The sequence below is a fragment of the Scyliorhinus canicula genome, chromosome 5 (assembly GCF_902713615.1).
Source record: "Scyliorhinus canicula chromosome 5, sScyCan1.1, whole genome shotgun sequence".
Classification (NCBI taxonomy): Eukaryota; Metazoa; Chordata; class Chondrichthyes; order Carcharhiniformes; family Scyliorhinidae; genus Scyliorhinus; species Scyliorhinus canicula.
The window spans coordinates 17930201-17954311 of NC_052150.1; the positions used below are offsets into that span (position 1 = coordinate 17930201).

The 24111-nt window shown below is 44.0% G+C and overlaps 1 protein-coding gene across 9 annotated transcripts in view; it reads left to right on the forward strand.

Moving 5' to 3' along the window:
• The window catches only part of topbp1 (DNA topoisomerase II binding protein 1), a 79346-nt gene that overhangs the window by 28929 nt on the left and 26306 nt on the right, over positions 1-24111 (forward strand). For all 9 annotated transcript variants that reach the window (XR_005460612.1, XM_038796674.1, XM_038796676.1 and 6 more), the window contains 9 exons: positions 6517-6761; positions 11005-11324; positions 14074-14246; positions 16154-16365; positions 18077-18399; positions 19330-19506; positions 20874-20980; positions 21076-21199; positions 23552-23695. Coding sequence is in view for 8 of the 9 variants with exons in the window: in XM_038796674.1 (XP_038652602.1) it covers positions 6517-6761; positions 11005-11324; positions 14074-14246; positions 16154-16365; positions 18077-18399; positions 19330-19506; positions 20874-20980; positions 21076-21199; positions 23552-23695 (1825 nt within the window). In the remaining variant the exon portion in view is untranslated. The remainder of the gene's footprint in view (positions 1-6516; positions 6762-11004; positions 11325-14073; positions 14247-16153; positions 16366-18076; positions 18400-19329; positions 19507-20873; positions 20981-21075; positions 21200-23551; positions 23696-24111) is intronic.

Consider the following 24111-nt stretch of genomic DNA (forward strand, 5'->3'; position numbering starts at 1 on the left):
TGAACCCAACCTAAAGCTGCCGTAAAATAACAATCCTGCCCAACCACCATACAACAGGGAGGACCATCGAGTCAGATCTCATCTAATTGACAAAATCAACTGAGGAAAATTACACCCATATAGTTGTTTGAAAAAGGGAATAGTTACAACACCCAGAGAAGTAAACCCTAACGGGGACCACCTAAAAGGGAAATTAGCCAGGGGAGTTGGTCTACCTCTCAACCCTCCCACTGGCATAGCCTCAGACTAAGTAACATTAATCTTGACACCGGAGAAGGTACTAAATCTATCAACCACGTCGATAATAGTGGGAACTGAAATGTCCGGTTTTGGCAGAAAGAGCAGCACATCATCAGCGTAAAGTGTGACCTTATACTGCTTCCCCCCTACAGTGCAGCCCAAATATCAACGGGTCTTGCTTAATAGCCTCTGCTAGAGGCTCTATGGCCAATGCAAACAGTGTCGGGACTATGTGGCAGCCCTGCCTAATCGTCCCTCTCTGAAGGCCAAAGTTCTGAGATTTATAACCATTTGCCACCAACGGCTTCGGATATAACACCTAAATCCACTTAACATATTCCTCACTCACTCCAAATCTCTGGAACGTATAAACCAAAAAATTCCACTCGACTCTGTCAAAAGCTTTTTCTATCGAGGGAAATCACTAACACATCCAATGCTTGTTTTTGGAAAACTTGGATCACATTCAGTAACTTCCTAACATTGGTTTCATAAAGGTTTGGTTTTCTAGCAGTATGGTATCCCCGAATGATCAACTGCAGGATTGCCTCTAACTGGCGAACCTACACTTCAAACAACTTCAAATCAACATTCAGAAATTGGCCTGTAAGAGGCTCTCTCAGAGGGTCTTGTCTACCTTTAAAATCAGATAAATATTTGAATCCTGGAGTGTCTGTGGTAACAGACCTGCCTCAAATGAATGATAATACATACCACTTAACGGACCTATTAACAGGACCTTAAATTTGTCATAAAACTCTCACCCAAAACCATCCAGCCCAAGGGGCCTGTTGGAGCCCCTTCATGGCCACAGATACACCTCTTTCAGAGATAGGGGCATTAAGGACCAATTGTTGATACTCCAAACCTCGAGGGACGAGAATAAGCGCTCCATATGTGTCAATACATCTCCAGACTGGCCCGACTTATACAGTTCAGCATAAAAATCGCTAAATGCCCTATTAACTTCTTTGGTTTTAATTGTCTACTGACCCTATAATCACGCATAAGAGGGGTAGCCCTCTGCGTCAACAAAGTCAAGTATTTACTTTTTTAAAATATTTTTATTCTCCTTTTTCACGTTTTCTCCCAAATTTACAGCCTCCAACAATAAACAATAATCAGTAACAAATGCAATGTCAATCCCTATATATATATATATTGATATAAATAACAATCCCATCCTCCCACCAAACCCCCAAGCAGCTAATCCAGAGCCACCTGAGCTGCTCAACAATGTCGATTAGGATGCCTTCCATATTCTCCCTCTTCTTCGGCCAACCTAGCTCCAAATGGTGCTGGTTTTCCAGCATTCTACACCTTTTGTTAACTGTAAGAAATAACCAGGTCCCTAGCAATAAGCCTTGTAGGCCTCCTACAGAATTAAGGGGATAGCATCAAAAAGGGAATTGACTGAATAAAAATGCTCAAACTCTTTCTTTGAAATATGTAGTAAAGGATTTATCCCTAAGCAGAGTTGCATCAAAACGCCATGACCTAGATCGAGGGAGCAAGTCCTCGAGTAAAAACGCAAGGATGTTAGGATCATTGTCAGAGTTCACGGTGCTACCTATAGAACCAGAGGATACCAAATGTAGGCACAAAGAAATAGTTAGTTCTAGTATGACAGGGATTCAAATGACAATTAGTCTCCACCCACAACCAAAGTTACTCCCCTGCTACAGTCGAAAATGAGGCAAAAAGATAAGCCACAACCCGTTCCCCCTTAAAGTTCTCCTTGTCATCCAAATGAGTCTCTTGTAACAAGGCTATGTCAACTTTCTCCACCTTAAGAAAAGAAAGGACCTTTTTCCTTTTGATATGATGAATTCCCCGTATATTCCAGGAACATAGTTTAAAATTAGCTACTGCCATTGCTCAGCCTACCCGAGGAAAGATAGGATAGGATTTTCACGCTACATTTGAGCATGCATCTAAACGCACCCCACCTACCTCAAGTTATATCAGAGGCCATAACGCCCTTATAACATTCTTTTCTCTGATAATAGACTTGTCTGTACCATTCCAGGTTCCAGTCAACATCTTACAAACCCCAACACAACAAAAACACAAAAGAATCCCGACCATATTAGTTCGAAGGGGACATTTCTCAACACCGGTGAAGACCCATAAGGCTAACACTGTGTAGGCATGCTATCATTACCATCAGGAGACATACTCCTCGACAGAGAAGAGAAAAGCCGACAAGGGAATGGGAGCCAGATGTCCTTCCCACATTTTGGACCCCACCCATGAAGACCTAAACCTCCCACCCACCTCTCTGCATGGCTCCATTCAATTCTTCCATGATTAAAGAGAGGCTATTAAACAGCCAGTATTACCATCATAAAGAAAAGGATAAGAAGACAGAACAATGGATAATTAGCATGCAGCACAGCTACCACAAATAAAAGTCGCTGAGGTTCTCAAGGATAAGACATTCAGTATGGTGCTCAAATTTTAACACAATAAATAAAATATATGACTATATAAAACCTGACAAAAAAAAATGTAACAGGGAGAAAGTTCAAATTTCAACGTGCAGCAGATTGTCAGTCCAAGTCCTCTCCTACAGACTTTACAGACGCTAGCCAGATTGTCGAAAGACTTAATGGAGTTGTCAGAAACACCTTCAAGGTCACAGGATAAAGTAGGGCATAATTCATTCCCGCTACCTTGAGCTGTTTCCAAACATAATCAAAGCCTCGATGCTTCAGCTGTCTTGCAGCCTAGAAGTCATGGAAAAAAGGAGGTCCTCACCCCTCATGGAGCCAGGTCCCACCACACCTCACTGCCTCTAGAATCTTCTGCCGATCATTAAAGTTAAGAAAGCGATTGATAATGGGCAGGGGCGTTGATTGTCCCTAGGCCTAAGACCGGATAAGGTGCGCCCTTTCCAACTTAAAATGCCCAACCTTCACATCTAGCTTAAGGAAACATGGTAGCCAGTTCTCAAAAAGACTTAACAGGTCCCTCCACTCTGTCAGACTGACAACCCTGACATTCTTCTGCAGCTTCAGTTCTCCAAATCTTCCAGGATTTATGACATAGCAACAGTTGGTTTTCCCAGGACTGAATGTGAGCTTCAGCCAAAGACGCAAAAAAATGTTTGAGTTTATAAATTTATAGTACCCAATTATTACTTGTTTCCAATTAAGGGGCAATTTAGCATGGCCAATCCGCCTACCCTGCATATCTTTAGGTTGTGGGGGTGAGACCCACGCAAACACAGGGAGAATGTGTAAACTCCACACGGACAGTGGACCCCCCCAACACACGCACACACCTGTTGCATCCGGCTGTTCCCTTTTAGCACCGGAGTTCTTAGGATTCCTCAGAATCTTTTCCCCAGCACTCATCCAAAAATCTTCTAGGGACATACTGCATACTACTGGATTAGACAAGCATGTGTCGTGTGAACAGGATAAAAGAAGGATTATAAAAAGATTAGCGCCAGAGCCTGTGGAAAACCTGTTATTCCCACGCCCACATCACATGGACGCCCGTCACTGCATACTCCACAGGGAATGAAATACATATATTACTATCATCCAGTGGCTCTGACATCCATCATCATGAAGTGCTTCGAAAGGTTAGTCATGGCACAAATCAACTCGGGCCTCCCGGATTTCCTTGATTCACTCCACTTCGCCTACCGCTGCAACAGGTCCACAGCAGATGCCATCTCCATGGCCCTGCACTCTACTCTGGAACACCTAGATAACAAAGACACCTATGTCAGACTCCTATTTATCGACTACATTTAAGCCTTCAACACCATCATTCCTACGAAACTCATCTCCAAACTCCGTGGTCTTGCCCTCGGCTCCTCCCTCTGCGACTGGGTCCTGAACTTTCTAACCCACAGACCACAATCAGTAAAGATAGGCAACAACACCTCCTCCACGATCATCCTCAACACTGGTGCCCCACAAGGCTGTGTCCTCAGCCCCCTACTATACTCATTATACACCTATAGGGCAGCACGGTAGCATGGTGGTTAGCATAAATGCTTCACAGCTCCAGGGTCCCAGGTTCGATTCCCGGCTGGGTCACTGTCTGTGTGGAGTCTGCACGTCCTCCCCGTGTGTGCGTGGGTTTCCTCCGGGTGCTCCGGTTTCCTCCCACAGTCCAAAGATGTGCGGGTTAGGTGGATTGGCCATGCTAAATTGCCCGTAGTGTCCTAAAAAGTAAGGTTGGGGGGGGGGGGGGTTGTTGGGTTACGGGTATAGGGTGGATACGTGGGTTTGAGTAGGGTGATCATTGCTCGGCACAACATCGAGGGCCGAAGGGCCTGTTCTGTGCTGTACTGTTCTATGTTCTATGTCTGTGTGGCCAAATTCCCCTCCAACTCGATTTTCAAATTTGCTGATGACACCACCGTAGTGGGTCGGATTTCAAACAATGACGAGACAGAGTATAGGAATGAGATAGAGAATCTGGTGAACTGGTGCAACGACAATAATCTCTCCCTCAATGTCAACAAAACAAAGGAAATTATCATTGTCTTCAGGAAGCGTAGTGGAGAACATGCCCCTGTCTACATCAATGGGAACGAAGTAGAAAGGATCGAGAGCTTCAAGTTTTTAGGTGTACAGATTACTAACAACCTGTCTTGATCCCCCCAATGCCGACATTATAGTTAAGAAAGCCCACCAACGACTCTACTCTCTCAGAAGACTGAGAAAATTTGGCATGTCAGCTACGACCCTCACCAACTTCTACAGATGCACCATAGAAAGCATTCTTTCTGGTTGTATCACAGCTTGGTATGGATCCTGCTCTGCCCAAGACCGCAGGAAACTACAAAAGGTCGTGAATGTAGCCCAGTCCGTCACGCAAACCAGCCTCCCATCCATTGACTCTATCCATAAATCCTGCTGCCTCGGAAAGGCAGCCGGCATAATTAAGGACCCCACGCAACCCGGACATACTCTCTTCCACCTCCTTCAGGAAAAAGATACTAAAGTTTGAGGTCACGTACCAACCGACTCGAGAACAGTTTCTTCCCTACTGCTATCAGACTCTTGAATGAACCTACCTCGTATTATGTTGATCTTTTCTCTACACCTTGCTATAACTGTAACATATTCTGCAGTCTCTCCTTCCTTATGTACGGTATGCATTGTTTGTACAGCATGCAAGAAACAATACTTTTCACTTTAAACTAATACATGTGACAATAAATCAAATCAAATCAAAAACTCACCTGTCCTTTGGCAATGAGTGGCTACAATTTGTGATATCCATCCCTCCTACTTTTGTTGATTTGTTTTACTTTTGTGCTCCTTCTTCACCCCCTTTACCTCTAATGGTTACGGTTCTTTCCTTTCCACTTTTGCTTCCTTCTCTATGATCTGTTACACTTACATTTTTTTCCATTTATTTCTATCACTATCTTATTTTTTATTCCCTTTCCCTGCACCCCTTTCTTCCCCTCTATTTATCTGCCTCGTCTGTACTTTACAGTAAGGGTGGCTGGTCATGGGTCAGAGGAAGTCAGGACCATAGGTTGACCTGTGGATTGGGCATCATGTGCGGGCGAGAGGTACCTAGTAATGGATGCCAGTTGACCTCTGGGCAGGCAGGTGTAATACCAACTACTATTTGAGATGTACATTTGGAACTATTCACTGGTTGAGGCAGGTGAAGTTGCCTGGATGGTGCCTTCGATGAGGCCAGCAATGTAATGCTGTGAACATGGCAAAGGGTACCCAGGTGGGAGTAGAGAGCAATCACAATGCTGGCTAGGCAAAATAGTTACATCACTGAGGGTTTGGTGCTTTGGATAGGGAATGGTGGGGATAATTCACAGACCTGAGAGAAGAGAAGATGCAATATGTAGGGCACAGAGCAGCTCTGAGAGATGCAGGAACTCTGGACCGGCATGGCACAAAAATGTATAAGTTACTTCAGCAGCTGTAGCATTAAACCAAGAAGCAAAATCACATAGACCAAGCAAGGTGCTGATTTGTGGTCCACAACTCGATTTAAGGCTCATACACTACTTCTTAGCCTCTTCAATCCCCCTGCACCAGAAACTTATGATATTCTGGGCGCTGAAGTTCTACTTCTCCCTTTTGTTTCTTTCCTCCCCATTGCTTCTGCTCACTCGCTCTCTTTCTTAGTCTCTCGCATGTTCAAATTTGTTCGCTTGTCTGCTCTCTGTACAAAAGTAATAATTATAAATAATTTTTTTTAAAGACATTTTGAAGTTTATTAATGTTCACTGCTACTTTTCAAATGACTAATTTACTGGATTAATATTTGCATTAGGTCATATGTGGTTACAGCAAAATGGTTGGCGGACTGCTTTTTCAAGAAGTGCCTTCTTCCTGCGGAACAGTATTTCCATCCAAGTTATCAACCTGATGTTGCAATACCAGAACTTTCCAGCGACCAAACTAATTTGACTTTAAATGGCAGTAAGACACTAAGAAATGCCACAGCCAGCCCGGGCAGCCAACAGCAAGCAGATGATGATCTTCTGTTGCAGTACCTGGAGAGCGACAAAACTGTAGGTTAGAGATGAATCTTTATTTCTTTTCAAATGGCATTTCAAGTCATGTTTCAATGAGATGTCATTCACTTTCCTTCGCTGGGTGGGACATCTTACTCCTGAGGCCTTGATCATGTGGAAGATGTGCCTATGGTCTGTTAATTGCCTGAGTGGTTCATAATTTGACAAACCTGCCCTAAAGGTGACGATGCGGATTTCTCGCCGGCTCTCCAGCTGGCAGCCGAGACCCATGTCACTGCCGTAAAATTCCACCTCTGAAGTATCTGAGGTTGATGCATCAGATGATACTAAGCCACGTGAAAATCCTTTCTTATGCGCTTCAAGAGAACCGTGCACCCACTGAATGGCAGCCTGCTGTTCCCCAGTCACAAACACCTTTCCACGTACTGCACACTGCTTATTTAACATTGATCATTGTCAGAGCCTTTTTTGAACTCTAAAACCTTTTTCTGTTCGGTAGTTTTATTTTTCAGTCTTGTTGATTATTTTTTTTTAATAAACAATTTTATTGAGGTAGTTTTTGGCTTTATAAACAGTTACAGACATCATCAGAAAGAAAGCAAAAAAGGCAAAAATGTGCAAACATCCACGTACTTTCAATACTTCCATCATAACATATTGCACAAGCCCGCTCCTCTCCCACCGGTACTACCCGCCATATTTCTCCCCCTGGACCCCCGGGTCTTCCGAAACCCCAAAAATTGCCACCCCTGGACTCATCACCACCCTTGTTTTTAGCACCCGGGACATGACCCCCGCAAAACCCTCCCAGTACCCCCTCAGCTTAGGGCATGCCCAAAACATGTGAACGTGGTTCGCTGGTCCTCCCACGCACCTAGCGCCTTTGTCCTCTATCCCGAAGAATTTGCTCATCCGAGCCACCGTCATATGGGCCCGGTGAACGACCTTAAATTGAATCAGCCCGAGCCTAGCACATGTCGCAGTCGAATTTACCCTACTCAGGGCCTCTGCCCACAGCCCATCCTCCATTTCCCCGCCTAGCTCCTCCTCCCATTTAAGTTTCAGTTCCTCTGCCTGGGACCCTTCCTCCCTCATGAGCACCTTATAAATACCCGAGACTCTGCCCTCCCCTTCTTCCCTCCTAGAGACTATTCTGTCTAGGATCCCCATTGGCGGGAGGCGTGGGAAAGATGGGACCTGTCTACGAACAAAGTCCCGCAACTGTAGGTATCTAAAGTAATTTCCCCTTACCAACCCAAATTTCTCCTCCAAGCTCCTCAAACTCGCAAAGCTCCCTTCCAGGAACATATCACCCACCCTTCCCGCCCCCGCCCGCCGCCATACTCGGAACCCCCCATCCATACTCCCGGGGGCAAACCGATGGTTGTCGCAGATTGGCGCCCAGACAGACGCCCCCATCTCCCCTACCTGCCTCCTCCACTGGCCCCATATCCGCAGGGTTGCCACCACTACCGGGCTGGTGGTGTACTTGGCCGGCGGCAGCAGTAGATGAGCCGTGACCAGGGCTGCCAAGCTGGAGCCCCTGCACGAAGCCGCCTCCACCCGCTCCCAAATAGACCCCGTACCCACCATCCACTTCCTTATCATAGCGATGTTGGCCGCCCAGTAATAATTAATCAGACTCGGCCATGCCAGCCCTCCCTCGCTGCGGTTCCTCTCCAACATCGCCTTCTTCACCCGCGGGGATTTTCCCGCCCAGACAAAGCTCATGATCATCCCATTAACTCTTTTGAGGAAGGACTGTGGGATAAAGATCGGGAGGCACTGAAAAATAAACAGAAATCGAGGGAGGATTGTCATCTTTACAGTCTGCACCCTCCCTGCCAACGACAGCGGGAGTGCATCCCATCTCCGAAACTCTCCCTTCATTTGCTCCACCACCCTGGCCAAATTTAACTTATGCAGCCTGCCCCAGTCTCGTGCCACCTGGATTCCCAAATACCGGAAATTTTCCTCAACCAGCCTAAACGGTAGCCCTCTCAATCTGTTCTCCTGGCCCCTTGCCTGGAGCAAGGAAGTTCCGTGGGTCCGCCATCTTGCGTTTCAGGTCAGTTTCCTCTGCTCCTTGCCTCCGTCTCTCTCTCTCTTCCCCTACCTGTTGGCCTCCCACGATTCCATCAGCTGCAGCCCGCTCTCCAGTTCTTTCGCGGCTGCCTTTTTGCCGCCCCCGTGGTCCCGCTATCGCGGGGAATCAGCCCCAAAGCCCCTCCGGAGTTAGAGCCCGCCGAATGTGCGGCTCACTCAGGCATCGCCGCCACCGGAAGTCCCCAGTCTTGTTGATTATTAACAATTGAAATTGTTAATGTTGGCTGACTCGCAGTTGCTGATGCCAGCAGTTTAAGGTCATGTTTTTTGATTGTGACGCCTTGAATTAACATGTGCCGATCGATAGCTCCGAGATGTCAAACTTAAATCCCATAGCACTTCTAAGTGTAACACGGTCCTTGTGCTGCCTGAGAGATGAACAAAATGTAATCCTACGGCTGACACCACCACTTGTCAAACTTGTTTAGTTCTTTGCACTTACCAGGATTGTCATCTCTGGATTTATCATAAAAAATCCAGCAGAGGGGCAGCACGGTGGCACAGTGGTTAGCATTGCTGCCTACGGCGCTGAGGACCTGGGTTCGAAACCCGGCCCTGGGTCACTGTCTGTGTGGAGTTTGCACATTCTCCCCGAGTCTGCGTGGGTTTCACCCCCACAGCCCAAAGACGTGCAGGACAGGCGGATTGGCCACGCTAAATTGCCCCTTAATTGGAAAAAAATAATTGGGTACTCTAAATTTATTTAAAAAAAGAAGAAAAAATCCAACAGAAGAGACGGTGCAAGCATTAAACAACTTGTCCCTTCTCAGTTATCTCCGAGTCTGCACCGACCGTTTGAAGGACAACCCTACCGATCCAATCCCTGCCCTATCCCTGTAACCCCACCTAACCTTTGGACACTAAGGGTAATTTATCATGGCCAATCCACCTAACCTGCACATTTTTGGACTGAGGGGTAACCGGAGCACCCGGAGGAAACCCATGCAGACATGGGGAGAAAGTGCAAACTCCACACAGTCACCCGAGGTTGGAATTGAACCAGGGTGCCTGGCGCTGTGTGGCAGCAGTGCTAGCCACCTTGCCACCCCTGCTAATATTTATGGCATCTTAAAGCATAATGCTACCACCATGCAGTTTTTCCCCCTTTTTTTCTCTGCTTTCAGCGGCTATGGTAATATTATTTGTTCTATCACCATCCCCCTTCTTTCTCTCCTTTCCCAATCATCACCCTGTGGCAACACGGCTTGTCCATTTGCCTGTACCTACACTCTACACTCCTGTGTAAAGCAGCAATTGATATGTACCCACAGTTCAGTATAATATTTCTGATGATAGTTTGTGAAACCAAATGCAGACTAGTTGACTGCTTTGCCAAGCATCTCCATTCGGGCTGCAAGTGTGACCCTTGCCTTATTGTGGCTCACCTACTCTACTATTAGTCCCCACTTTTGGCCTTTCTGTATTACCTTTCTGTTTTTAGCTGGACCAGTGCAATGGGATCTTAGCTGTCATGACAGAAAGGGAATGGGTGACAGGGTGGGTATTGACCCTTTTTCTGAATATGGCAAAATTACTGCACTTTCATCGTTGTTTTCTCTTCCACCTTGCTTTTACCTTGTATGCTATCTCCACATTCTTTTATTTTTCTAACATTTTGTTTAGTAAATTGAATTTCTTGCATTTTTCTCAGCCTATTGGGGCTCGGGGGTATTGACATAAACATAACGTGACAGAGGTCACCAGGTCAATATTTGACATGAAGGCAGCACGGTGGCGCAGTGGGTTAGCCTTGCAGCCTCACGACGCTGAGGTCCCAGGTTCGATCCCGGCTCTGGGTCACTGTGGAGGTTGCACATTCTCCCCGTGTTTGCGTGGGTTTCGCCCCCACAGCACAAAAATGTGCAGGGTAGGTGGATTGGACACACTAAATTGCCCCTTAATTGGAAAAAAATAATTGGGCACTCTAAATTTATTTTTAAAAAAAGAAAAAAATATTTGACATGATGCCGTAGCTTCACAAATGAAGCGCTATTGCTCGAATGATACCATCAGGTGCTCTGGCATTATAGCAATGCTCTAAGTGAGCTTTAGTTACAATTTGGATTGTTCTGTAACCCTAAATTCGATTGTTAAAACTTTCTGCTCTCTCATTTTTTTTCCTTTCCTTGTCTGTTAATAAAGCTCAATGTTAATCAAATGTGTTTCTGTTCATATAGTCGCACCTGAAAATCATGAAAAAACAGACAGTAACTTCAACGACACTCTCCATAAAGCCATGCTGGAAAAAGATCAATCCGCAAACACCTCCACGTACCAAACAGAATCGTGTGTTGAGGAGGGAATGTTTTGGGAAAAGCGGTTTCTCATATTTGGCTTTATGAATGAAGACGAAACCTATATGGCTGAATTAATTCGGGGTAATGGTGGGAAGGTGCTTCGGCCCCACAGTCGGGCTGTTGCAGACTATGCCATTGTGCCCCTATTGGGGACCTATGTGGACGCAACTGTAGCAGAAGTGGTTACAAACACGTGGCTGGTAAGTGAAGTCATGACCAGCGGCGTTTTGGGACTTCCTACCAAGTGACGAACACTGCCAGCTGCTTTTTCAAACAAATTAAGGTTAAGAGACAAAGTGAACATGCTCATTTTGCTGTGCAACATCAGCAAAACATTGCTTGGAGCAGATTTCACTCCTTTCTGGTTAAGTCAATCATATTGATCTTTGCAAGTTTCTCATTTACAGCATGTTAAATAGTTCAGAAGTAAGCTAGTGATGGGAACCACTTACCTACAACCTCGAGCTGTCGTCAGCATAATGCATTTATTCCATAATCGAGAGAATAGCTTTGGTTCGGACCAGACCCAACACTACCCCAGTCTTGTTCCAGTTATTACCGATAGCAGTTACAACTGTGGAATTCTCTACCAAAGAAGGCTGTGGCGGCCAAATCACTGGATATATTTAAGAAGGAAATAGATCGATCCCGAGGCTCTCAAGGAGTCGCGGGGTGTGTGGGAGTATGGTGTTGAGATAGGTGATGAGCCATTGTCATATTGAATGGAGGAGCAGGCTTGAAGGGCCGAATGGCCCAGTCCTATTTATTAAGATTCTGCAGCATGGGAATGAACCATTCAGTCAGCCACCTTATGTTAGTGCTTACCCTACACAGGGACAAATATTCTTGCCCTATTTCCATATTCCATCATCCATCCCCTTTTCCTTCATACACGTTATAAAATCTTAAGTTTGAACACTGACAGTTTCTGCCTCAGCCTTCGACGTGACTTCCACAACCTCACAGCTGTTTCTGGAAGAAAAAATTCTCCTTTGCTAAATCTGATATTGAGTTTTCATTGCATTTACAGTGCAGATGGAGGCCATTCGGCCCATCGAGCCTGCACCGGCCCTTGGAAAGAGCACCCTACCTAAGCCCCCCCCCCCCCCCCCCCACACCGAATCCCTTTGGACACTAACGGGCAATTTAGCATGGCCAATCCACCTATCCTGCACATTTTTGGACCGTGGGAGGTAACCGGAGCACCCAGAGGAAACACGCGCAGACTCCGCACAGACAGCGACCCAAGGCCGGGAATCGAACCTGGGACCTGTGACTTACACTTGCACCATCTTTGACAAGTACTGACACTCAACAATTGAACACTGTTCTAGAGCTCTCAACTGTGGGGAAACGGCCCGCTTCTATCTAACCTGGCCATTGATAATTTTAATTTATTTTTGTTTGTTCAAGAGATCTGTGCGTCGCTGGCTAGGCCAGCATTTATTGCCCACTCTAATTACCCTCGAGAAGGTGGTGGTGAGCTGCCTCCTTGAACTGCAATTCATGTGGGGCAGAAACACCCACCATGCTGTTAGAAAGGGAGTTCCAGGATTTTGACCCAGCGACAGTGAAGGGGTCTTAATCCATAATCTGTGTTGTTGAAAAGAAGAAAAGCCTTAATACGTTAATTCTTTCATGTACTTGAAATTCCACACTCTTGGCAGCATCCTAGCAAACCTGTGTTGTACCCTCTCTAAACCCTTACCTCAGAATGCCCCCTATAGAGTGGAGCACAAGGTGCTGAGATTTGATTAAGCCTATGTATAGGCTCATAATTATCTCTTGACTTTTACATTCTATACCTGTAGCGCCCTAAACTTCCCTACCAACTGCATTTTGTATAATTCCAATTTATTCACCTTGTCTACTCTGCCTGAAAGATTCTGTCAAACATTTGTAATCAAATTAAGAAGTTCTTCACGATAAAGCACGTGATTAAAATTTACTTGCCACTAAATTTTAGGGATCATTTAGTGGTGCTTTCTTTCCTGGTTTGCTTAGATAAATCAAATACAGATTGTTTCAGTTTGTTCAAATGCTATTTTGATGTGAATCCTGACAAATCAAATGTTAACTATCTAACTCATAAAGGCTTTGTGAATAGGTTCTGTGTGCTGTCGTTTCACTTCCAGCACCTTGTGTTGCACAAGGCAGACTTTCATTTGTTCCCACAGCTAATTCTTCCTGGAACAGGTCACCAGCCTGTCACCATCAGTGCACTCTAGTCATAATTATAAATTGATGATTAGTTTATGTTTTTATATTTTTTAAATCTAAATTTGTCTTTTTAAATGTTTTATTTATTTGGGATAGTGACATTTAAGGGGCATCTTGACAAATAGATGAATAGGATGGGAATAGAGGGATATGGACCCAGGAAGTGGAGAAGATTGTAGTTTAGTCGGGCAGCATGGTCGGCACGGGCTTGGAGGCCGAAGGGCCTGTTCCTGTGCTGTACTTTTCTTTGTTCTTTGGGAGTGACTGTTGACCAAATGTTTGCGAATTCTCTTTAGGTACTTTAATCTGTCTTGATATGATTTGATAATTGTGTCTTTTTTTAAGGGCGGCATGATGGCGCCGTGGTTAGTACTGCTGTCTCATAGCGCTAGGGTCCCGGGTTCAATTCCCGCCTTGGGTCACTGACTATATGGAGTTTGTGTGTTCTCCCTGCGTCTGTGTGGGTTTCCTCCGGGTAATCCGGTTTCCCCTCAGTCCAGAGATGTGCAGGTTAGGTGGATTGACCGTGATAAATTATCCCTTAGTATTCAGAAGGTTAGGTGGGATTATTGGTTTATTAGGGTGCGTTGTGGGCCTAGGTGGAGTGTTCAATGAGAGGGTTGGTGCAGACCCGATGGGCCGAATGGTCTCCTGTACTGTAGTGATTCCATGATTCTAATTAAAGGAATGTTCTGCTGCTGCTCCAATCTTTCTGTTGTTTTCTTTCAGGCGATGTGCATTGATCAACAGTGTATACTGGCCTCCGATTCCAATGACTTATTTACTCCTATCCCCATTGTGGAAGGAAGCACACCACTGACTGGCTGTGTATTGTCTGTTAGCCAGTTTACCGGGGTCGAAAGAGATGCTCTACATAACATAGCAGAACTACTTGGAGCAAGGTAACTGCCAATGAGTGCATAAACCCACAAACTTTGTACTGCACACGTTGTTTAAAATCAGTCCACTAGAACAGTGTTGTCCTATACACTTCGCCACATGTCGTGAATCGACTGCACACGTGACAAATTGATGTTTTTCATCAGGTGAGAGACTTATTCAGATGGACATTGGGACCCCCAGGCAGCGCATTCAATTGGCTTCAGTCTTTGGTAACGAACATGGTAAAGAGTTGCTCGTTGAAGAAAATGAAAGCATGCTGAAATATATATAAAATCTGAAATAGCAAGGGCGGCACGGTGGCACAGTGCTTAGCACTGATGCTTACGGCGATGTGGCCCTGGGTCACTGTCCGTGTGGAGTTTGCACATTCTCTCCGTGTCTGTGGATTTTAACCTCAAAATAGTCTTGACAAAAATATAATTTCTGAATGTAATCTATCTAATTTGCACTTGAAAAAGCCAATGTTGTCTGCTTCCATTGTTTCCCCAGGGACCCTTTTTCATAGATTAGCTACTTGCTCACTGAAACTGTTCTTGCTGATTCTGTTTATGACCTCCTGGAAAAAGTGAAACACTTCATCATGGTCTATGCAATGTGGGCCCATTAAAAACAAGAGCAGCACGGTGGCACAGTGGTTAGCACTGCTGCTTTGAGGCGCTGAGGAGCCATGTTCGATCCAGGTCCCAGGTCACTGTCTGTGTGGAGTTTGCACATTCTTCCCATGTCAGCGTGGGTCTCACCCCCACAACCCGAAGATGTGCATGGTAGGTGGGTTAGCCACGCTAAATTACCCCATAATTGGAATTTTTATTTTTTTAAAGCCTTATAACTGCAATCATATCACTTCAAGCTTCTCTTTTCCAGTAACAAATGCCCTGGTTCATAGAACATACAGTGCAGAAGGAGGCCATTTGGCCCATCGAGTCTGCACCGACCCACTTAAGCCCTCACTTCCACCCTATCCCTGAAACCCAATGACCCCTCCTAACCTTTTTTTTTTGGTCACTAAGGGCAATTTATCATGGCCAATCCACCTAACCTGCACATCTTTGGACTGTGGGAGGAAACCGGAGCACCCGGAAGAAACCCACGCAGACACGGGGAGGATGTGCAGACTCCGCACAGTGACCCAGCGGGGAATCGAACCTGGGACCCTGGCGCTGTGAAGCCACGGTGCTATTCATAATCCAGTCCCTTCATCCGCTCAATCATTTTGGTTGCGCACTTCTATATCCTTTCAATAACTGCAGTGTCCTTTATGCACTGTGGTGACCAGAACTGCGCAGAGTATTCCAAGTGTGGTCACGTAAATGATATTATGAAGTGGGAGGAATAGCTCACTATGTTGACCCATCCTGACCTTTTAATGCATCCCAACATCTGTTTGGCTTTACTACGGAGCATTGTTGTGATAGCTTAAATGTATTGTCGATCACGGTGGCTAGATCTCTCTTTATTTTCAGTGCGTGTTATTTCCTTTCCGGTTAAATAACAGAAAGTAAAATAATGGAAGTAGGCTGGAGAAAAGGTGAAATGGAATCAATCAAAAAAACGGACAAGCAACCTTTATTTAATTTGTACAAAAATGCAATATTGTGAAGAGTGATGGTTGGCCATAGGATCACCCTTTTCATTTTTTCACCTCATTCCTGACCTTGTGTGCTATTGGGGAAAGCCGACCTATCCAAGTGGAGGGGAAAATTAGAGGGGAAATCACAGCAGATACCGTTATGCACCTCTTAGTCATCATTGGTAGAAAACTGTGTCTTCCCTCGACCTGGGTATGCTGTGGGTGTAGGATAATCAAAATGGATGTTCTTTCTTCAACTAAGCCCTTGAACTTAATCAGTCAATATAAATGCGTGTAGCTAGGCGTTGTGACCTTTTTTTTTTGTTTTGCGTACAGAGTGCAGGAGTTTTTTGTTCGGAAAGCAAATTTGAAGAAAGGCATGCTTGCCAGCACCCATTTGGTCCTCAAGGAACCACAAGGCTCCAAGTATGAAGCTGCAAAAAAATGGAATTTACCAGCTGTGACTGTCGCTTGGTTGTTTGAGACTGCTGGATCAGGGAAAAAGGCTGATGAAAACAAGTTCCTCATAAAAAATATGATCAATCCTGGTAAGTGTTGAAACAGCAAGTATATGAGCTATTGTATTTCAGCCCATTTGCCAATCTGTGGCCCTTGAAGATGGAAGTGATGAAATTACACATGCAAGTTGAAATTAAGCAGGCCCCTCATGTTGCATTTTTCCATTTTCTACCACACTGATGTTGAATGGACCTTGCTCATTTCAGCAAGTCACTGCAGTGCTTCTGTTAAAAGTTACACAATGCTCTGTTCCTGCATCATCCAAATACCACATGTTTGGTTACCCCCGGCATTCTCTCTGTAGCCTGCAAGAGCGTCGCATTTGTTTATTTCTGCCAGTTGGCCGTTGTACCTATCATAGATCATGGGGATAAAAGTCTGCCCAGGATATAAGAGATCACATTTTCTCAGTACCAAGAATCATGTTTAGATCTATACTCGGCATTCTGGGGAGGATGAATCTGAAACCAAAAGCGCCAAATCTGATCCAGGGTGGAATCCTTATGGTGATGCGAAAACCAAAGTTACTCTGGGTGAATTCAGTTAACTCATTGGATGCTGAAGACAATGAATTTGCTGTTTTTTTTTTTAAAAAACGTTTTGATGTTGTTAAAGGTATACTTGTAGAACTAATTAATTCCATAGCACACACCACATTGATTTATTTGATTTATCAAAGTGCCCCCCCCCCCCCCCCCCCCCCACGTTTTACACTTGGCATATGTCAATCCGCATTTTTGGAAGGATTTTTCGAGGCTTCAAAAAGGTCGACTTATACGCTACAATCTTGGGCAATAAGAGTTGCATCCTGTGCCTTTTTACCTTTTGACCAGACAATTTGAAGAAGTTTGAAGGAAAAGCCTTTCCCTTTCATCGTCATCTAGTATACATGCAGGATATTTACTCAGCCTGTAATGCTATGTGATGGATGCGATGGTCATAATTTGGCTTCCAGGTGCAAATGAATGAGGACATGCAATCGGTAAGTAACAAAGAGAATAAAACTGACGATCAGGAAGTTTAAAAACATGACTGAAAATGAGTATTGTGCTAAAGTCCTAGGTGGAACTTGAACCCATAACCTTTTGACTCTCTCTCAATGCTCTTCACTGTTATTGGCTCAGAATCCTGGAACTCCCTTCCTGACAGCACTGTGGGTGTGAGTCCTACAACACATGGACTGCAGCGGTTCATGAAGACAACCGACCACCGAGGGCAGTTAGGGATGAGTGACAAATGCTGGCCTAGCCAACGATATCGACATTCCAGGGAAGAATGAAAAAAAATAATGAAACTAATTGAGCTGCAACTGGTGATCCAGTGTACTTTAGAACTTCCTTGCTAAAATAAAATAGCTTCTAATCAACTTTGAGCATCACATTTCTTTATTTAAACAAAGTAAAAATACAGAATTAACCTGGGATTGGTTTAAGAACATTTTGTTGCTAATTAGCCTGGAGGGACTCCACAGTCATGCCTTGTAGCCTTAACACACCATATTTATATTTAAAATCAGTAATATTGGAAAGAAATTGCAGCATTTAGGATAAACAACTTTGCAATGAGCAGAATTAAAGGTGTGAATGATCATGTTCCCAGTTTCATTGGCTTTCTGTTGGGTTTCGGAGATTGTGCTGTGTTGCTTGCAAATTCAGCTAACATGTTGCCATCTAACCATAACCAGCTGCATTCAAATATATTAAACTCCTTTTTACATATATATTCTTTTCATAATTAAAGTCACTGAAGTGGATAAGACTGCTACGGAAGTGGATAAGACTGCTACGGCCACAGATTTTTGCAAAGTGCTGGAACAGAAACTTGAGCATCCCTCATCCAGGCTAACGAACAGGCAGAATTCTGCTGTGACTCCGTTGGATATAAAGAGGTTCCAGAGTAAAGCCTTCCAGTTGGTCTTATCTCAGCAAAGTAAAACTGGCACAGCAGGATCAGGGGCAGAAGTAGGAGCACCCTTTCAACAGAAAGAACCTAAACTGCTACTTGACACCCCATCAAAATTCCTGTGCAAGGACAAGCTCTTCAAGCCATCATTTGATGTTCAGGTACCAGCATATTCTCTCTTCTAGGACAGATTAATCATGTTTATATATAAACAGGTTTGAATACAAGGAGAGGCTACAATTGTTAGCTGAGTAATGAACACACTTTGGAATGGATAACAGGTTATGCATTTCAGGAAAACATGGGTGTCAACATTGCAAATTTAGATCCTTGATCACAATAAGAAGTCATTATTTATTTCCAACAGGTCTACAAAATTATGAGGGGCATAGACAGAGTGGATAGTCAGAGGCTTTTTCCCAGGGTAGAGGGGTCAATTACTAGAGGGCATAGGTTATAAACCTGCAGCTATGATTGACAGTTCTTGACCACATCAAAGACTTCCTCTTTTTCTCTGCAGAAGGCACTTAACCTGATGATCCAGAAAGTCCTGTGCGGCGGGGGTTCAAGCGCCTGCATAAAAAGGCGGCCCGATCGTGGGATTCGCAAGGGACTCCCTCACAATCTGTGCCATGCATAACTTTTCATGGCAAGGGATAGAGAATTGCCTCTGGAGGTTCGCTCCCAGCAGGAGTGCAAATCAGTGGCGATTCATCTCCGGTGGGAGAACATGTTTCCCAAACTGAGATTTCCGGCCATTCTGTAATTAAATGCTTCGTAATGATACATAGTTTGTAGAATTTGTTCTTGGGCATTGACGTTTTGTGTCTCAACCTGAATAAATGGTTATGTAATGTTACAGTGCGCACTGACCACCGGCAGAAAAATCTAGCTGGTAACAAAGCATGAATTTAACATTTAATACTGGATGACTTAAAGGCTTACCGATCTCTGAATGTTTATCAAATAGGTACGTTTTGCTCTTGCAGTTGATGTTACCTGAAAACATAGATGGTGGTGTATTCTATTGTAATCATTCCTAGGTATCTTCCCTGAGCTGATGTTTTTCAATCATATTCTTTTCCCCACAGGATGCATTGGCAGCTCTGGAAACGCCAAAGAATCCAGATCAACGTAACAGAAAGATGAGTACTCCATTGTCAGAAGTCATTGGCAGGAATCTAAAAGTCGCTCTGGCTAATAGTGCACGGAATATGGCGATGACATCAACAGCCAGCCCAGAACTTCATGTAGCTAAACCAGCAACGGTAAAGTAGAAGTGACCTTTCCTTTTTAAGCAAAACCGATAGCTGAAAAGAAAACACTTATGCATTGCTAATCGTAACATCCTATATTTTAAGTATTGTATTTTGGCAGTGTTATTTTCCCGTTCTCTCTATTGTGTCCTTCACCTATCGCTGTTAACCCAGGAACGCTAGATGTTTGTAAACATTGTAGTTAGTTTCACAGCTGACTGCTTGAAATCCACTCAACCATGCCGGGAAATGAGTTTAAACAATCCAGGTAGCTGGCTGTGTGTGGAAGCTGACAATCACAGCCTAGTAAAATCAATTTCACATAGATGTGAATGAAGGCCTTGCAGGTCAAAAATCCCAGGGGGGGCTCAACCTATGGAACGATGTCTCTCTGGAGTTTTAGCTTCTCAATTATATCGTGCTAGTTCAGACAATACTTCTGCATCTTATGTTGATTAAAATAGGTCAAGTTTGCTCACTCTGACAAAGAATTTTCAAGTCACAGAATGTGACCGGACAAAAATTTGACCGATCGAATCCCTGCTGGTGGTATACTCCATCGAACCATCCAGTAAAATCCCACTCGCTGCTTGATTTCTATATCCTTTAATAATCGTCTTTTTCAAACAATTACACCTGTTGGTCATTGTTTTGTATAATAACTTCTTTCTTCAATGTTTCCTTTATAAAGCGTAAGTATAGCCACTTATTTGGGGTTTAGAACATAGAACAGTACAGCACAGAACAGGCCCTTCGGCCCTCGATGTTGTGCCGAGCAATGATCACCCTACTCAAACCCACGTATCCACCCTATACCCGTACCCCAAGAACTCCCCCCCCCCCCCCCCCCCCCCCCTTAACCTTACTATTAGGACACTACGGGCAATTTAGCATGGCCAATCCACCTAACCCGCACATCTTTGGACTGTGGGAGGAAACCGGAGCACCCGGAGGAAACCCACGCACACACGGGGAGGACATGCAGACTCCGCACAGACAGTGACCCAGCCCGGAATCGAACCTGGGACCCTGGAGCTGTGAGGCATTTATGCTAACCACCATGCTACTGTGCCGCCCATACAAGCATATTAACTGATTTGTCTACTACAGTAAACCTTTTGGGGCAGCAGCAAGCGAGGAGACTTGAAATAGCTAATTTGTTTTGCACCTTTGCTTATTGATGCTGAAGTGTTACAAATCTCTATCAGTACTTTGATATATCGATTTGAATGAGTTCTGTTTTAAACCAAGTGAATTTTCTACAGATTGGAGGACTTTTATCTTTTATGTTTTGTAATTCCCTCCTGTAAATCTAGCCAATACAAAAGGAAATGCATTTACTACATCTTTACATTGTTTTGTTTTTCAATCTTTGACAGGAAGAAGCTAAAGTCCTGGCTGATGTAGTCATTTGTGTGAGTAAGAAGCTTGGTAAGAAACAGGGGGATTTGAATGCGATTGCAGCCTCCCTTGGAGCAGACTACAGGTATTGATTTACAGCTGCCAATATAGATTTTTCCCACATCAGTCAGCTTAAAATGAACTTTGCGCTGCAACTTAGCTTTTCATTTGTGCTTCCAGGTGGAGTTATGATGAAACGGTAACCCATTTCATCTATCAGGGGCGGCAGAATGACAACAATCGGGAATACAAGTCTGTCAAAGAAAAGGGCATACACATTGTCTCTGAGTACTGGCTATTTGCGGTAAGGTGCTCGTTCACCCTTTAATGTAGCTCTCAGTCTGGGGCCAAGTACAAAGTTATTTTTAAGACCTACAGCTCAAGGTTTCCAAGCTTCTATTCATTGTAGTTGTTGGATGCTAAAGGAATTAGGAATGTGGGGATAGTACGGAACAGTGGAATTGAGATAGATCCGTCAAGATTGTATTAAGTGGGCATAGCAGGTTCAAAGGACCAAATGGCCTATTACTCCTATTTCTCATGTTCTTATATTAACTGTTGATCACATATTATTGATCTTCCATATGTACTTTCTTCGTTTCATTTATGTTTCAGTTCAATTTTATTGCATGGATCAGGTGCAATCGATGGGAGCCTTATTATCATCTAAGTAGAGACAATACTTTCCCTTTGCTGTTAGAAAGATCAACTATATCACTAGAATCATAAAATCTTACAGCCGATACTGGCTGCTGGCTTGATCCTCTGCCTGTTCCCAAACCCTTTCAATTTTTTATTTTTCTCCTTTAAAAGCTAATATAGATTTTGGCTTCAACCATTTTTCCTGATGAGGGAAATCTAAGTCACAAACAATCTTCTATGTATAAAGATAAAGCACGTAAACTCTGATTGGTGGAGGTGTTGCCATGGAGAATGCAGCATGGAGTAGTTAGCTGTACAGCTTTGTTCAAATTCAAATCGGGCAGGTCAACTCTGGTCAAGGCGCTACCCTGGGGAATGAACCAGGGAATCGCTGTTCCCTCGGCTTTTGTTCAGATGAAAAAGGTGCAATCTGTGCACGTTTCTTCTGTTTGCACAGACAGCGGCCTGTGTGTGCATATATGTGGCTTCTAGCATACGTAAATCACACTGTGAGCCTGACCGACAATCTTGGTTTTCAGTCTTAATTCTGAGCAAAATCAGGATTGTTTTGTGAATGTTGTGCAGTCGCTGAATCAAGTCTAATGCTGGACACTGTTTTTAAGTTTCACAAGCACGGGCTGATTGGGGATAGCCAGTACTTTGCTGGTTGCGAACAGGAGAAGGGAAGTGCGATTTGATATAATCTGCCAATCGTTGGGACGTACAGCCTACATTCCTGGCATCACACCGTCACAGAAATTCATATACCAGCTCATTTGTGTGATAGGCAGAACATTTCTTTGGCTTGACGGCAGCATCCTGTTGGTAGAGAAAACTACTCTTGTTGCTAATGCTTGCATTTTTGAGACATCTTCCCTTTCCAGGGTAATCTGATTTAGAATAGGCATTTTTCAGGACTGAAAGTGACCACCTTGGGGCCTATTCATGAGCTTGTGCGATATATAGTGAGCAATGATCGGATCAGGGTAGCCATTATCCTGCAGGTGCCTTATTGATGGCCTTGCATCTATGCCCTCGTGTTACCAAAGATGTGCAGTTTTAGGTGGATTGGCCATGCTAAATTGCCCCTTAGTGTCCAAGGATATGTAGGTTAGGTGGGTTACGGCTAGGGCGGGAGAGTGATCCTAGGTAGGGTGTTCTTTCAGAAGGTTGATACAGACTGGATGGGCTGAATGACCCCCTTCTGCAGTGCAGGAATTCTATGGAATATTACCAGCTTCCCAACTAGTGGATTTAATTGCATTTGAATTATCTTTTTTTAAAAATAAATTTAGAGTACCCAATTATTTATTTCTAATTAAGGGGCAATTTAGAGTGGTCAATCCACCTAACCTGCACATCTTTGGGTTGTGAGGGTGAAACCTACGCAAACACAGGAAGAATGTGCAAACTCCACAGTGACCTGGGGCCACCGTGGCGTCCGCATTTGAATTATCTTTCTATTTTTTAGCAAATTTGTTTTTCTTCCAGAAAGATAATTAATACTCCTGTTAACCTCGGGTTGTAATCCATTACTAATGTAATTAGTTGATACAATTGTTTGCTTTTCTGAATGAAAATGACATTATGAATGTTGTTGTTAAACATGTAAAACCCATTATAGAATCTTGGCTTAGCTCTGTCGTAAACTGCTTTGTGAGAAATAGAAAACACCAGGCAGGTTTACAGTGCACGTTATCAACTTGGAATTCTAAATCTGGAGATAGTAGTTCAACTTTGGCTATTCAACAATTTGCTCATTTTGTATTGCTCCTTTAGACAATAATGTCCTTGATTTATTACTCCAAAGCTATCAGACATTGTGTGATTGCTGCTTTAACGAAACCTATAATCCAGAAACCGGCCATGTGTTCCTATAGGTCCCTGCTTGTCTTTAGCCTCCGCAAGCCCCCTCTCAAACCTCTTCATCCAACCCCTTGCCCATTAACAGTTTTTATACTTTCTGAATAAGTTGCCAATTAGATTACTAAGTCTGGAACTCTTTGATACACAGTGTGCTGATGAACAAAAGAAGGTGCCTGAATCTCTATATCCTCACACGTACAATCCGAATATGAGTCTGGATATCAGTGCAGTTCAAGAAACCAGAGTGCCCAATCGCATGTGCCCATCTGATGCAAGACACCGAGATGATCAGGTATCGTAAGAATACAGAGTTTCTGTGCGTTGGTGCTACAAACAGCACTGATTTATTCCATTCCACAGTGAGAACAATGGTTTCAGCTGTAAATATCCAGGAATTATTTAAATTTCAAAGTACGTTTGCTGGCAGATCTCCCATGTCTTTTCTTAAGAGTTGTTTGAGACCCAAGAGTGAAGTTTCTGATGTTTACCGTGGTTTCACAGGAGCCTAAGCACTATCATTGGAATATTGTAGATGTATTGAAACAACATGACTCATAAGGTCAAAAAAAATGCACATCCTATTGATGCACTTGTATATCTTACGAATCTGCCACTTCACAAGCTTGCTTAAGATACAAGGATACTTTTCCCCTTGTTCTCTAGACCTCTTCTTAATTATTTATATTTTAAAATATGCTTTGTACTCCT